The sequence below is a fragment of the Castor canadensis genome, chromosome 5 (assembly GCF_047511655.1).
Source record: "Castor canadensis chromosome 5, mCasCan1.hap1v2, whole genome shotgun sequence".
Taxonomy (NCBI): Eukaryota; Metazoa; Chordata; class Mammalia; order Rodentia; family Castoridae; genus Castor; species Castor canadensis.
This window is the reverse complement of record NC_133390.1, coordinates 7,577,812-7,594,885: the sequence shown is the minus strand read 5'-3', so window position 1 is coordinate 7,594,885 and position 17,074 is coordinate 7,577,812. Positions and strand designations below refer to the sequence as shown.

The 17,074-nt window shown below is 45.5% G+C and overlaps 1 protein-coding gene across 6 annotated transcripts in view; it reads right to left on the bottom strand.

The window, feature by feature from the left end:
• The window catches only part of Hlcs (holocarboxylase synthetase), a 190,212-nt gene that overhangs the window by 145,575 nt on the left and 27,563 nt on the right, over positions 1-17,074 (bottom strand). For 5 of the 6 annotated variants that reach the window (XM_074072674.1, XM_074072675.1, XM_020174716.2 and 2 more), the window contains 3 exons: positions 13,251-13,413; positions 11,222-12,159; positions 7,735-7,917 (listed from right to left, as the gene is read on the bottom strand). In XM_074072674.1, the coding sequence (XP_073928775.1) occupies positions 7,735-7,917; positions 11,222-12,159; positions 13,251-13,302 (1,173 nt within the window). In that variant the 5' untranslated portion in view covers positions 13,303-13,413. The remainder of the gene's footprint in view (positions 1-7,734; positions 7,918-11,221; positions 12,160-13,250; positions 13,414-17,074) is intronic. The other variant, XM_074072673.1, reaches the window with a different exon arrangement.

The following is a 17,074-nucleotide window of genomic DNA, read 5'->3' as shown; positions in this document are numbered from 1 at the left end:
TTTCCTGAGAAAGCCACAGCAAGGTGCCACATGATCCAGCCTCACAGCTGGGTGGCAACACCAAGCAGCAGCACCCCAGCACCAGGTGGCTCAGTCTTCCCGTCTCAGGCACAGGAAACGAAGGCTTGACGCCTTTCCAGCCCAGCACTCACTGCTCCTTTTGAAATCCAGTGACATTTCTTCCAGACAGTCAGCAGCATTTCAGAACAACCCTGTGAAATTGTTAGCACGAACAGAACCGATGCGCTCCTGCCTCCGTCACCATGCCAGGGAGCGCCATTCAGGCCTCAGACCCCAGCCATCCTGGACCGGCACCGTGATCTGCAGGCCAGGTACTGCGCTCAGAGGGTTTTCCTGTTACCACCGGTGCCCGCCACTGCACCCACCTCTAATCCAGGTCCTCACTTCTGCACCTGATCACAGGGGCCCTTTGATCAGGCCCTCTGACCCCGTGCCGGTGTGGGCTTACTCCCCGGGATGTAGTTTTTGGACCTGGCAGACAAAACTCTGCTGTGAAGAATGTTCCAAGATTTCCTAGAGACAGCTTCAATCGACTTCCCAGGAGGTGAGGCCTTAATCCGTACCCGCACACATGGCAGCTATTAAGGAGCCTAAAAGCATTTGGTCTTAGAGGATTTTTTATTCCACAAGAGCCTGTTTCCCATCCACGAATTGGGGACTGCCTAAACGGTGGCTATAAATAGACTCAGGAAATAAAGATGCCCTTCCTAGACAAGGTGCCACCCCAAGAAGGCGACTGCAGAGTAGGGCGTGTGTCCTCTAGCTCCAAGACCTACCCACCCATCCCCAGATCCGACAGCAAGAGTGCAGCATGGAGAACCCAAGATTACACCAAAACTCAGCAGCAGTGGAAAACAACCAGAGTTGTCCTGTCGCCATCCTCCCTCAGGTGTTTATTCTCTGACTCTGCCTAGCTTTTAACCTTGAGTGTTTGGAAGGAGCTTGTGAAACAAGATTCAAACACAAAGACAGGTCGCACAGTAGCTGAAAAGCCGCCTCTCTCCTCGCAAAAATAAAGTTTTTAAAAAAGAAAGCTGAGGGAAACACTCCTTGCATTATTTCTTTTGCATTTTGGCGTCAGAAGGCATGTCACCTTTTTGCATGGGAATTAGGTTTGATAACAGGAAGTCAGTCAAATGAACAAAAAATTTCCAGTTTCAGTGCAAGGAAAGAAAGAAAGGAGAGAAAGAGGTGTATGAAAGACCCTTAATAACATTTGTAGCTATAAAAGCTTTTACGTGTTTGCTTTAATCTGCCAGCTGCTCTGAGCTGTGCCGTATTGTAAAAGAACCGCCACCAGGCCTCAGCAGCCACCCGTCAGAAGCTACTCAGGGTGCACCTGGGATTCTGACTTTCTCTCCAATTTGGATCTCCAAAAATTATTTTTTAACTGCATTTTAGAGTAATGGTAGACATTTTCCTCTTCCTATACATGTGTTCAAGATTCAAGATTTGGTTCTAAAGGGAGCAGAAGGAAAGTATTCCACGTCAAAGGCTATGCAAAAAAAAAAAAAAAAATGCAGGCAAAGCTTTCTTAAAATGGGGAATTGTAACTAACTCATTAGAAAAATACACCAGCCTTTTCACTGTTCAAAAACCCAGCTTCCAGGGTGAGGATATTGCTCAGTGGTAGAGTACTTGCTTGGCATCAATGGGGTTCCAAGTCTGACCCCCAGCACCACAAATAAACAACAAAACCCAGTCTCCTCCTTCAAGGCTGAGGAGCCCTGCTCGGCCTTACCCTGCCCAAGGTCACTGAGATACACAGAGATCATGCCATGTGTAAAGGGGCTCGGTGACTATGAAACATGCCATACAAGATGAGAAATTCTCTTGTTTTCCAGAAACTTCCACAGCAAGAGGTTTATACTCAGCAGGTACCCAAATGTTTGCTAAGTAGAAGTGGTCAGTTCCAGAAGGAAAAGCAAAGGCCATGTGGCATGACTTAGCCTAAAGATTCGTGCTGAAGCAACCGATGTCAGAAAGGAAACTCCCATTTCACTATGGGTACAAACATCAAAATACCATGTGCCCACACACATAAGTACATATAATCAAAAGTAAATTTAAAAGAAAGAATTTCTTGAGTAGAAGGGGGTTTTTTGATATGTTTACAAATATCAAAATTATCCTTACCAACAATGCTTGGTTTCTGAGGGAGGAAATAAAGCTTCACGGTAAATAATTCTGGACTGGATCAGAAGGAAACCATGTAACTCGCTTTTGCTTTTAAGCATACATTATCCATTCCGTTACCCACACTACCGAAGTTACACACATACGCATCGTGGGGATTTTGCCTGGTTACTTTAACAACAAACTCAGTTGTCACTTCTTGTTACGGTTACATTGCAATCCCAAGGGTGAAGTAACCGGACACCCCCTCACAGGACTCCTGCCAAAAGTCCAGCCGGCTTCCATTTCTCAGGTCGTCTACACATGGGTAGCTCCTGACCACAATGAACGCCCAAAACAATCCCCAGATTTTTCATTTGGGAAGAAAAAGTTCATGCTCTGCAGATCCTGAGCGGGAAAGCCAGGCTGAGGAAGCCCTGCAAAGGGACCTTGGTTCCTGCCTTCCTGGGAAATGGACATCCTCTGGGGGGATCACAGCACCCTGCTGGCAGGTGACTCTGGAGGGGTGGAAGGTGGGTGCCCTCCACAATAAAGGTACAGTCTGCTAACTCCCTGTCACCCACTGGGGGCTGGAGACAGACATGGAAACTACCAGGTAATATCACTCAATAACACCCTGTGTCAACCGTGTAGCCTGTTAGCCTTTCACTCCACTGCCACCTGCAGTGGAGCACACCACATATGTGGCGTACACAGAGATGGTCCTGACGGTTCTACCAACATCCCAGGAGCCATGGATCACTGGAATTCTGAACCAGCCCCATATGGGCGAAAGCAGAGCTGAGATTCCAAGATGCCCATAGCCTAACTCGAGATGATTGTCACAATCAAACTGGCAAGCATGCCATTTATCAGTTGGCTGGTTTACTACCAAAGCTAAGCCTTGTAAATAATTAATACAGATGCCAAGCATTAACCAAAGTATCAATACCTATTTTAACCACATTGGTCTGATGACATGCACTTTTTTTTAAACTTCCTAATAACTGGTTTGACTCATTATAAAAGTAATATACAAGGCTGGATTCGGTGGCTCACACCTGAAATCTCAGCTACTCAAGAGGCAGAGATTGGGAGGATCACAATTCAAGGCCAGCCCATGCCAAGTGTTAGCAAGACCCCAATCTCAACAAAGAAGCTGGGCGTGGTGGAGCATGCCCTTCATCCTGGCCATGCAGGAGGTGTAAATAGAAAGATCGTGGAGCCTGGGCAAAACGCAAGACCCTATCCAAAAAATAACTAAAGCAAAAAGGGCTGGGGTGTAGCTCAAACACAAGAGCTCCTGCCTACCAAGCATGAAGCTGAGTTCAAACACCAGTACCACCAAAAAAAAAAAAAAAAAACTCCTATACATCCATTATAGACAAGGTGGAAAATACAAAGAAAAATTTCAAAAGGTTATTAAAATCACCCTGCATCCTACCACCAGACATACATTCTCTGAATTTCAGTTTTCTTCCAGTCTCATTTCTATGGACACAGATGTGTGTCTACATGTGTTCGTAGGTTTCAGCATGCTGGAGCCTTGCTGAAGCCAAAACTTCAATCGTACCCCTGGGAGATGGGAGTAAGTGTGAGTACCTTCATCAGAGAAAAGTCCAGCTCAGCCACCCAGAACCTGCACTCCAGCAGAGAACTTCCTTCCCCTTCTTGTCGTGCGAGGTGACACTAATGAAGTCACACGTGATGGAATTTTAGGGTGAGTCACATGCTTGCCATGGTGTTTGGGCAATGCCAAGGGTCAAGCGTGCTGTAGGAGGGTGCTTTTTCCTGCTTGGAACTCGGTGCTGTTCCTCTCCATCTGTATCTCAGCAATACAGGAACACATAGGTGCTTCATAAATCTACTGCCATGCGCTATAAAAAGCAGTGTGGAGACACCAAACTGAATAAACACAGCTGGCGTGCAGTAAAAGTATTTAGATAATTCGTGTATTTATTTTGTTCTTTCATATCCCATACTATAAGAGGACCTAATACAGAATAAATGTTGAATGAAAGATGACTATTATGAACTGAGACACTGAAATAATTTCCGCAGATCCCCAGGAAAAGCGCCACCAATATAATGGAAAACTTCAAAATTATACTACGTGCCATTGATATAGAGGGAGTAAATTAAATTTCTGGATATTTTATAGTCTTGGGTTCTGCAGACCAGGCAGCCTGGCTCAGCAGCGACACCTTGTGGTGAAAGGCCTGATGCCCAGCAGCAGAGTATTTTATAGGAAACAGAAAGTGCACACAGGCAGGAGGTAAATCAAGGTTCTTTTTGTAACTTAACCCAGGGGGGATGGAAGAGATCTATGAAGCAGGGCTGTAGGAAAGAAAACCAAACAGAAAGTACGAACCAATTCTAATTTCTTTGGTCTGTATCTGCAAATACTGAACCAACGGCACAGTAACTAGAATGTTCTGAAAAGTCTCAGCACCAAGGCAAGAGCAAAGAAATCATCTGGCCGCTCCCAGAAAGACCATCTCAGTCCCTACGTGTCCATTTTCAAAATCATTTGCGTGACACTCATTTAGAGAACCTGTATCCCAGAAAACAGTAAAAGTCCTGACTTCTGACATTACCACAGACTCAAGCTCATCCCGGAGGAGTTAATAGACATTAAGAAGTGGGGGTGTACGACAATCACACATACTCACTGAGCTCTTTTAGCTCCAGAAATAAAACAGAATGCTGTCGGAAATGAGCAACTGGGAAGGAAAAGCGGTCCACAGAACACACGTCTAAGAAGACTGACCAGACCAAGGCAGGACCAAAAAGAGAAGTGGGCATTTCTGAAAAGTATTCTTTTCCAAGATTATTCTGCGACCAGGGACTGATGGGGAGTGCTTGTGTATGTGTATATGGAACAAAAATTTGCCTTCATCTTGTTCAAGCATTTAATTCCCACGGTTTGTGAATGGACGAATTACTATTCCCCTAATCAATGGATCGATAAGAGAAAACACACACACCCCACTGGCTGTCCCAGACAGTTTAAAGATCTGAAATGACAGACAAAAATATAAAACTCTGTGTGTGTGTGTGTGTGTGTGTGTGTGTGTGTGTGTGTGTGTGTGTGTGGTTTGTTTTCGGCAGTACTAGGGTTTGAACTCAGGGTCTCCCACTTGCTAGGCAGGCATTTTACCATTTGAGACATGCCTCAGCACTTTTTTGCTTTAGTTATTTTTCAAATAGGATCTTGTGTGTTTTGTTCAGGGCCAGCCTAAGACCATGGTCCTCCTACCTACGGCTTTCCATGTAGCTGGGATGATAGGCATGCACCACTACACCCAGCTTGTTTGCCGACATGGGGTCTCACTAACTTTTGGCCCAGGCTGGCCTCAAACTGTGATCCTCCCAGTCTCTACCTCCTGGGTAGTTAAGATTGCAGGCATGAGCCACCAAGCCCAGCCTGTTGTGTTTTGATATAAGCAGGCACATGACACAATAGGTATTTCAGGTTATGCTTGTCCTAAAAAACACACTAGAAAAGCTTGGTGTTCCAAATGTCTGCTCACAGGAAAATAACCTACCACCAATCTTTCCTCTCCATTTCTTTTACCAAAAGTCCAAAGGTCCAAGTCCAAGGACCAACATGATGATCAGAAATGCAGCCAAGGGCAAAGCTGGTCTATCTTACTCCCCAAGCCTCCATGAAGCAGACAGGTACTTCCTCACATCTCCAGCTCAACTCTCCTTGCTTAGGAAAAAAGGCAAGGAGGAAGCCTAGGAGAAACAGTCACATTTTCCTGGGGACCAGCAACCTTTACCCATGTGGCCTGGCCCCCTTCCTCCAAGGTAGATTGGTTATAGGCCTTAAAGCTTGACTGGCTTTGTTTTGCTATTTTAGTACGTCACAAGATAAAAGGATGCTTTTCCTTGCAACAACTGAACACACATAAGTGATGTGAAGTTTTGAATCCCTGAGGTCCCAAAGCACTCATCAGAAACCGTGTAAACTAGCTAAAAACTAGGTAATGCAATTGTAATAAAAGAAGTTTCTTTAAATAAAAAAAATCCATTGCTATAGCATTAACTTTTTAATTTACAAACATTGCCTTTAGTCTTTTTAGATGAAGTACCAGAGACTTACTCAGGCATAGTATCTGCTTTTAAGTCATTCAACCTCCCAACACCAAACAATAATAATAATAGCTGCCTTATCATTTAAAACACACACTTTACATAAACTCTCACATATACTATTTCTTTTAGTCTTCAGATAACCCTGGAAGATATCCCTCAGTCTTACATCTGTCTTTCCAAGTAAGCACAGGCACCTACATAGCTGGAAGCCCTGCTCTCCTCTGGAGACCAAGCTCGCCAAAGGAAGGAGTCTAACCCGAAAGGAAACGCCTCGCCTCCTCTTTTAAGAGCATTGGGGTGCAGGCTGTATTTTGCTCTTTTCAAGGGAAAACAGGTAATTTCGGTCTGTAGAGTCACCTGGACTTCTGAGTATGTGCTGAAGCTGCGTGTTTATGTCACTAAACTCACAGAGTTGCCTGTTACAGGGAGACAAGTGTCACAATGAATAGGAAACTGACAGCATGTCACAGCGAGGGGATTAGCAAGAACACACCTGGAAGCTGGCGGCCTGCCCAAAACTGGGCATCAACCTCAGGCAACAAATGCAAACAAGGCCAAGAGAATTCCAGAACACATTCCCAACTCCAGGGGCATTTTCCTCTTAGACACAACCGGCAGACAGGCCTGAAAGCCAGAACCCTTTTGCCACAAGATGGCACACGTCAGCACAAATCAAACAGAAGTCATGATTTCCCCATCCAAAGATTTGCCGAGAAAAACCTAGATCAAAAGAACTGGTTTTGATCCCAAATGCTTAGTTTCCAAACACAGTCATTCCTGAGTGTCCACAGGGAATTGACTCCACCCCCCCTCCACGGATACCAAAATCCATAGATGCCCAAGTTCCTTATATAAAACAGCACAGCATTTGACTATAACCTGTGTATACCTTCATATATGCCTTAAATCATCTCCAGATCACTTATAAAGCTAATGCAATGTAAGTATTATGTAAATAGTTGTTATACTGAACCATTCAGGGAATAATGACAAGAAAAAAGTCTACACGTGTTCAGTACAGATATGATTTTTTTTTTCAAATATCTTTGAGCTGCAGTTGGCTGAATCGACAGCTGTGGAGATGGAAGATAACAGTACACTATTGACACACACAACAAGGGATCCTCCTTCTCGTAAAAAAGGCAACACAGCCTGCTAGACATGTGGGCTCACACCTGTAATCCCAGCTCTCAGGAGGCTGAGGCAGGAAGTTCTCAAGTTGGAGGCCAGCCTGGGTTACCTAGTGAGACCTTGTCTCAAAAAACGGGCAGGGGGCAGAACCTGTAGGCTTCACACCTTCTCGTTTCAAAGTCTTCACTACCTTGCTTTTATACAAACACCAAACACTTACACATTACTAACATGGTATCCAAACCCAAAGTCAAACAGAAATGGAAGATCAAAATAGAAACTAAAGATCCAAATCAAGGAAACACAGTGATGAAGGAAAAGGGCCACCCTGAAGCATGCTCTTCCCAGCCACGCTCAGAAACCCACCTCAGTGGCCGACAGTAAGTACAGAGGTGTTAAGGCAGGAACTTGTCGTATGTCACAGCTGAGGCCCAGGGTGGTCAGGATCTCTTTAAGGACTTCATATCTTCTCAAATTGCTTGACTTGAGCAAATTAAATTCTTCTTGAGTTTGCACTATGTGAGAGCTGGGAGGCAATTCTAAATGCACCTGAGGAAAGAGAGGCCACTGGTGAATCCGGGGCACTTACAGACACTACAAGAACCCGCTTCTGTGCCGGGTTTTCAGGAAACTTGACATGAATTCTTGTCCATATCAGCAGCATAGAAACCCTGAACCTGAATATCTGCAAAGTAACAGCAAGCAACAAAGAGAATAAAAAGATTAGAAAGGGCCTCTTAAAACTGGGGCTGCCAGGATATGAGGCCATGGTGAAACTGACCCTAGACAGTCATCCAGCTCTCTCCACGTTGTGATTTTTATCACCAACAGTCATGTGACCTTGGGCAAGTCACTTATCTTGGACGGAAACATTTGGAAACACAGTTTGCTGACACCCCACCTGAAGACACTACTTAACTCAGGGAGGCACAATGGGTCACGCTGGAAACTTCCACCTACCCACCAGCCAGAACCAGAAACAAAACCTGAGAGGAGACTAGCGTATTTATCATTTTAAGAGTGTTTGCAGAGGCCAGGGGGAGGGGGGTGGGTTATGGCTCAAGGGGTAGAGCACCTTCCCAGCAAGCACAGGCCCTGAGTTCAAACCCCCAGGACCACAAAAAAAAAGTCTAAACTTGAGTTAAAAGTATTTCAGGAATTCAAACAGCCAGAATGCAGCTTCCCTGATACCCTCCTTCATCCGACTGAGTTCTAACTATTGGAACTTTCTCTATTTAGTCAGGCTTTGCTGTCCAGATAAAATTAAAGTATCTCTACTCATCAATATCTCTGTCTTGAATGAAAGAACAAGTGGAACTTCTAGCTCCCTTGAGAGCAGATTTTAATTGGGTGTTGCAACCCTCAGGAGCCAGAATAGTGAGTACCCAGAAATACCTGAGCTTTTTTGCTTTATTTTGGTTTTACTAACCGTATACAAAGCTTCTAACCTGAGCATTCAGACAATAAAAAGCAAGATGCCAGCCCCAGGCAACTACAAATGTCTTAACTCCCACCCAAGCCTAACCAATCCAAATATACCACCCAGACACACCGTGCACGTGGTCCAAATGTTGAACACTGAGGCCAATCTCAAGAAGTGGGCAGAACACTGTCCACCACGGTCCCCAGCCGCACTGGGGCAGCTATGGGCTACTGTTCACTCATGACTGAGCACACCATCACTGGGCAACAGGTGGCCCATCCTCCAAACAGCCCTGGAGAGGGAGAAGGAGGTGGACTTCTAAGGCATGTGTGTCCTACCCAGTCTCCTTCACTCTAAGTATGAGCTTCTGCTCTCAGGTGGACAGAGCCAGCTGGCTGGACACTCAGCACAGAGTGAGTCCCACTTCATCCACCTGAGCACACAGCCATTCAGAGGTTAACCCCTGCGAGTGGCACAAATAAAATGAGCAAAGTTCTATTCCCACCAGTGCTCATTGAAAGAGAGGGGTGAGAGAGAGAGAGGAAGGGAAGGGAAGGGAGAGGAGAAAGAAAAGGGAAGGAAGGAAGGAAGGGAGGGAGGGAGGGAGGGAGGGAGGAAGAGAGGAAGGGAGGAAAGAAGGAGGGAGGGAGGGAGGGAAGGAAAGGGAGAAAGGAAGAAAGGAAGAAAGGAAGGAAGGAAGGAAGGAAATAAGTTTAGGTGCTTCTACAATGGTAACAGAAAAGGAGGCCTCCTCTGGTGATGACCTCTTATTAGTAACAGTCAGAATGGCACACTACAGGGTGTGTATTGTGATTTCCACTCCTGGTCCTCTTGGTACCAGACAGAAGTCTCATCCTCTGCTTGCAGTGCTGTTTACCGTAGTTACGTATGTAATTTGGCTTTCTCTAATGTAAGGCTCTTCAGCTGGACTGGGAGCCAGAAGTACAAGCATCTCCAGCTACAAATTCAGGGTTCTAGCATCTGTTAGGTAGAGCCCAGGGATGCCACTAAACACCCTGAAATCACCCCTTACCACAAAGAATACTCTGGCCCACAATGTCAATGGGACCATGGTGGAGAAACGCCGCTATAAAAAGGGAAACACTACTGCCCAAGAGTTAAGCTGAATAAGAAAACAAAATCTTTTAAAATCCATTTTGGAGCTTTAATTAGACAACTTCATGTCAGACTCCTGGCATCAAATATCAGCATTAATCCCCAGCCTTGTTTGTTTTCCACAAACTCAATCAATACAGCATCATTTGAACGTTCCCTCTATTATTCTAACTTAAAGGCAGGGAACACACAGCAGACTTGGCCCCAACACCCCCACCTAGCTCAGCTCTGTGTTGCCCTTGAAGCATTCTGACTCCTCTTACTGGGTTACATCGTTACTAGATTTATTACGAAGATGAAGACTATGAAATTGAACAGAGAAAGAGGAAACTAACCAGCCTGTAATAATATTTATTGGTTGATCTCAGAGAGGTATCACAGTGACACAGGCCAAGGAGAAACAGTGACCCTATCACACAAAGACTGGAAGTCATTTAAAATAAAAAATGACATTCTAATCCTCTGAATCTGATTTGTGAACCTGCATCATATTGCCTTTTTTTCCTAGGGAAATGCACTGCAGTATCAAATTTTATGATCGTATTGGGGTCAATTTAAATGGTGCAGCCGGCAGATTTGCTCTGTAACTCGGAGAAGTGGATCGCAACAGTGCCGAATCAATTTTCAAGTACAAGTCTGAGCTCAGAGGTGGTAAAATTCACTCTTCAAAACTGAAATATGGCTCTAGGAAGTTGGGTTTTTAAGTGGATTTTCTGAGAATGTGTGGTTACTATAGTGACCCTATTTGCAGAGAAAAAGATAAAGAAAAACATTTATTAGGACTTTAAAAACTAACCCAGGTGGTTTGCAGCCCTCAAGGAAACCAGCTTAGGATGTACATGTTCCTCCATCCCAATGTTGAGATTTCTTCATTTTAAGTTTCTCTGCCTGAGTATTAGCTTAAGAACAAGTAAGAGAACTTTAGAGGGACAAAGAAAGTGAGAATCTAAAGATGTTTTCAATACTTAACTACCTCCACGACCAATGGCATTATTTTAACGGGATGGTTGCGATATTCAATAAAATCTGCATTATATCATCCAGAGTGGATTTAAGGAAAGAAAGTAGACTAGCATAGTTTATTACCAGTAAAGATCAAAAATAGAATGAATTTCCTGATTAATCCTGGGTTAACCACCTCCTGACTTGCTCCTCGTTCCTCCACCTCAAGTACAGTAGTAAATCAGCACATTCACAAAAGGCCTGAACTACGCCTCCACTTCTGCCAGCCAAGAGTAAAGCCCTTGAAGGTTTCCAGGGCAGATTCCCTCCCAGAGACACTGAAGAGCCTCAGCTCCATGCCACCCTCAGTACCTGGCAAAGGACAGCCTCTCCTCCACAGGCTCCAAAAGGCACTTGCACAATCATCCTGTCCTTGTCCTCGTTCTCCAGGTGGCCCTGGAGCCTTCCAGGGCTGAGCTGTTCTCCAGGGCCCTCCTCGTAAACGCAACCGCTGCTCAGAACACTGAGCCTCACCTCACTCTGGTCACTACTGCAGAAAACCAAGTTCTGGACTGTCCTCTGCAGCACAGCCTTACTTGCCACCTGAAAGCCACCAAATGTGAAGAAGGACGACAGGCTGAGCACCTTCCCTCCCTGAGAAAGATAGGCCATGAATTTCCCGTACAAGTCTTCGGGGATAGGCTCGGAGGTGGCAATGACCAACAACAGACAATTGTCTGCCCACGGGTCCCTGAGGGCACTTTCCTCCAGCAGGTGGTAGAGAACATAGCTGTCAGTGTCCACACAGTCAGCGAGAATGGACCGGACCTGCTGGAGCCGGTCCAGGGTTTCCTGGGAGCTGGAACCTACGTAGAGTAGGATGTTGGGTGCCTTTCCTGTCCTGTTGACTCGTTTCCCTTCTCTCGCAGGGACAATCTCATCGGCGACATCCTCCACACCGCTGCTGTGATCGTAGGGAAGATCCGGAATGTTCTCTGCAGATGCAAACTTGACCGACTCAATGGTGCTGTTCTCAAGTTCCAAACACTCATGGCAACTAGACAGGTGGAGATGATAATAGTCCATGGAGCCTCCTCCCCGCTCACTCTCCACAGCGGGCTCGCTGCCTCTCCTCTGCTTGCAAGAACCTTCGCTGGGAGCCTTAGGGTCATCTCTGCCGGTGTGCTTCATAGCATCCTGTCCACGCTCAGCCTCTCGGGAAGGCTCAGGGTCCTGCTGCAGGGCTTGGGTGTGCCTGTCCGAGGCTTGATCCCTGAGTTCCTTCAGAGTAGAGTCCTGCAGGTGCACGGCTAGAGCACAGGCAGGAAAGACCATTAGTCAACGCTTCATGTGGCCCAGTTCAAGAACCTCACTGAGCTTCCTGCATTCCATGGCTGACATTCCAGGACAGCCACCTGCACGGCTCCCACCCACGTCCTACCAGCTGAGAGGGTGCCCTTGATGACCCCAAATGACAATTCCAGTTCCCACAGTATCTTGCCTATATTCTGAGAACCCCAGATCCTCTCACTGACTGGTGGAAAAGAAGAGATTTGAGAGGGGATCTTTTGCTTCCTTACTTCCAGATTCAGTTTCTCAGGTGGTATTCTACATGACAATAAAACTGAGAACTAAAACGGACACACGGATGGTCTACCCAAGCATGCCCCAGGGAAGTCACGCTCAGGACATGTCATATGGTCAACAGGGAGAAGGGTGTATCCAGTATTTAATCTCAGGATGGGAATAGAAATTTTCAGTAATTAATTCAAAAACGTTTACTGAGCACTGGCTACTCCTCCGACAAGGCACTAGATGCAGGCACGCTGAAAACTGGGACATGAGATGGTTTACACAAATTTTCAGAGCGGATGAATAATGTTTTTATGGGATACAAAAGGCAGCTTCCACGGACACAGACAGCCTGTGCGTAAGCCTCAGGAGGAACAGTTCACGTTTCCTGAGAAAACAATCGGCCCCCGCCAAATTGTGATATGCATATTTAAAGTAAAAAGCTGTTAGATTTAGAACTGCACAGAACGCCGGCTATGCTTCCCGTCCATTCAGTACTATAGTCTAGAAACTGGCTGTTCTGTTACATAGTGTGGGATAGGTTGGTATGAGTTCTGGAAGGGAATGCCATCTCACGAACAGCGCAATTATGAAAAATCCTGGTTTAAGAAATCTAACAAGCACTAAAATATTCCACTCCCCCTCCTCCAAAAAGCCTTCCCACATGTGTGACTTTCATGCATCACGGTTAAGTCAAACCTGTTTGTTGGCAATTAAAATCGATGATGCACTGACTGCCCTTATGTCAGACACACGGGGGGTACACCCCCGCCCCCAAGCTAATAGCCGGAGATGTCCTGCTAGGATGAAACCTTTCCTGGTTACTCACACACGATCTTTTGGGGTATCAGTCCATTATCCATCTGGAGTTTGTCCTCCATGAACGCCACCCCCAGCTTGCTGAAGTTGTCCACGCTTGCTTCAGCAATGAGCCGGTAGGGATCCCCAGGCCGGCAAGCCAAGGGCAAGCAACAGTCGGACCACTTTACAACCTGAGAAAAGAGAGGGACGGGAGGACGAAGAAGAAGAAAGGTTGAGGTTTTTTTTTGTCTTTCAAATGACCAGGCACTGTATTTTTTTCCCTTCAGGATCCTCACACTAATTGCAGCCAGATGCCACAAGTTATTGGACACTGATTGCATTTTATTAATTTATTAATATTGAAGTTGCTTTGGCTCAACCATTCTCACTTCTACTTGACACCAGTACTTACAAAACACTAAATATAACCCTACTGATCAGAAGTGACTGAAGACTCAACTGCTTTAAGGAACTAAAAAGGGAAAGGGCCATTTCCCAGATGCTAGGAAAATGTAATGGCCTGCAGTAACAGAGCAGGGGACAGCAGGACAAGCCCAGGATTCCCAGTGATTGACAATGGAACGTGCCGGCCAGCTGTTCTCAAACTGAAGTCCAGGACGGCCTGCAGCAGAAGCACCTGAGCACTTAAGACGTCAGACCTCCGAGCACGGCTCCTGCCTGCTGCACTGGGCTCTGGGCTCAGCTTGCAGGAAGGACTCTGAATTGTCAAACGTGCTTTCCAGTTTGGAACCATGGCATCTTAGAGACTCCAGGGCTCGCTGTTGCTTTCAAAGTCAGGTGTGTGACGGCAAACAGGAGCAGCTGTCACCCACCTTCTGCCCCAAGCTTCCCACTGGGGGCATTATGTATAATCTTTAATGTCATTACCACCACAAACCTGGAAGATGATGGGTATCAATACTGTCATCATTCCTGTTTTGCAAACGAGGAGGCTGGAGGTGGCAGAGAAATGTGGAGGGGTCGCAGACAGTTCCTGTTCCCACCACAAGGGGGCCGGGGAAAGCCAGAGCAGAGGAAGCCCAGCCCCTTTCACCTTCCAGTTTGTACAAAAGGACTGGACAGGAGGGGGTGGAATCCCTATAACCTCTCTGAGGAATCCCAAGGAGGAAGGGGCTCCAAAAGGGGAGGAGAGAGAGCCAGGCAGGGGGTAAAAGCCTGTCTTAAAACCCACTCATCACCACCACCTCTCCCTGGGCAAGCCTCTGCTCCTCTTGGCTTCCCCATTTGCAAAACAGGAATACTTAGGGGCGTTCATACTCGTCATCCTACAGGCTTGTTATGGTAATGACATTAAAGATCACAGGTAATGTCCCCAGTAGCAAGCTTGGGACAGAAGAAAGTGTTTGATAATGAGAGCTGCCTGTGTTAGCTGTCACACACTGACTTTGACAGCAGGAGTGATCACTGGCATCTCTTCCTGGGATGCCAGGAATGGATGGTCCCCCTACTCTACAGAAGTGGCTTCTCAGGGTCACACTCTCCAGATTTCATAACCAGAGAGATATAATTATGAACTCCATTTTCTTAAGTTGGTGGGCAAAGTTTCTGGAACTCCTGCTGAAAATCACGGGAAAATGCTGGGTAAAATAAATAAGTACATAGACATCACCTAAAAAGCACTGAAAGGCTGTCAGGCTAACGAGGAACTACTAGGTCAAGTACTAGGATAAATCCCAAACCTACAGAAGGAAGGAAGATTTCCACAGCCAAGTCATATCTGCCCTGAAAGAATACGGTTACCCAGGAAACCCAGGCTTTAAGTCAAGGTTCAGGGCTTGTTACTGTGGCTCAAGTGGTAGGGCCTGCCTAGTAAGCATAAGGCCCTGAGTTTAAACCCCAGTACTGCCAAAAAAAAGTCAAGGTTCAACTGGCATAAAAAAAAAAAAAGTATCGACCAATGGACCAAAACTGAAAGTAGAGAAATAAGTCACACATTTATGGACAACTGAGTTTGGACACTGCTAAAACAATTCAATGAGAAATAACAGTCTTTTCAACGAATGCTACTTGGACAACCAGATATTCACACATAAAAGAATCAAGAGGGAGCCCCTACCTCACACCATGGTCAAAAATTAACTCAAACAGGGACCTCAATTTAAGAGGGAAAACTACAAAATCCTCAGAGGAAGAAAGTAGGTGTAAATCGTCAGAACCTTGGATGGATAGTTTCTTGGCCATGACACCATAAGCAACAAAAGAAAACCGATACGTTGAACATCATGGAAAATTTCTGTACTGCAAAGGATATTACCAATAAAGTGAAAAGACACCACACAAAAATGGGGAGATGCCTGTAAGTCATATATGAGCTCCTACAACTCAACAATATAAGGAAAAATACCGCAAATTTAAAAATGGACAAAGGAATTGAACAGACTTTCTACACAGAAAATTCATGCAAGTGGCCAATGAGCACAGGGAAATATGCTCAAAATCATTCGTTGTGAAGGAAGGGCAAATCAAAAGCACAATGAGAAAACACCCTCCGACTCAGAGCACGGCTGCAACAAAAATATGAACCATAGCCAGAGCTCAGGATGAGGAGCAACTGGAACGCCAATAATTGCTGGTAAAGTTGTAAAGGAGTGAAAAACAGTTTGAGACTTGGACAGGTGGAGTGGCTCAAGTGGTAGAGCGCCTGCCTAGCAAGCGTGAGGCCCTGAGTTCAAACCCCAGTGCCACCAGAGGAAAAAAAAAAGTTTGAGAGTTCTCAGAAAGTTAAAAAAGTTAAACACAGCAAATTCCACTCCCAAGTATATTCCCAAGAGAATTTAAAACGTGCCCAAAGATACAAAAACATGTGTAAACATGTGTCCATACATGTTCATGACAGCATTACACATAACAACCCAAGAGTACAAACGATCGAAATTTCCTTCAACAGATGGATGGATATGTAAGATGTGTATATCTACAAATAGACTATTAGCCAGCCACAAAAAAAGGAATGAGGGGAACTAATTAATTCATGGTACAGCATGGATGAATCTTAAATATAGTATACTAAGTGAAGGAAGTCAATAAATAAAGGTCACATATTATGATTCCATTTATACAGAGTATCAAAAATAGGGAAATTTATAATCAGAAAGTAGATCAGTGGTTGCCAGGGTTGGGGGTGAAATTAGACAGCAGAGATGGTTACACATTGTTGTGAATATACCAAAAGCTACTGAATTCAACTGAATCGTATGCTTTAAAAGGGTGAATTTTAGAGCCGGCACACTGCTTCACACCTGTAATCCTAGCTACGAGAGAGGCAGAGATCAGGAGATCCCGGCCAGCCTCCGGGCAAGACTATTCAAAAAATAACTAAAGCAAAAAGGGCTGGTGCTCAAGTGACACAGTGTCTGCCTAGGAAGTGTGAGACCATGAGTTCAAATCCAGGACCACCAAAAAAAGAAAAAAAAGGCAAATTTCAGGGCATGTAAATTACACACCAATTTTGTATGAGAAGAGTGGGCGGCTGACTATTTCCACACTTTCAGGATGGCCTGGTTAGTGACAGGACTCTCAAGTCGCACTTCCCAGACTTAAATCCTGGGCTCCAATGATTAACAGCTATGTGCCCCGAGCAAGTCACTCAACATCTCTGCACTGCGTTTTCTTGTCTGCAAATGGGAGATGATAAGGGCACCTACCTGGGAAGGTTACTGGGAGAACTGAATGGGATAATCCATGAACTCCCTGGCCCACCCCTGGTTGGGGGGCGCTTATTATTCTAAAACATAAACTCCTCCGAGCAAGTATTCTCCGTGGGCAAAAATTGCCTCTTGGGAGTGTGGGAAGTGAAAAAAAATCTCATGTTACAAGGTTTGTGACCGTCCA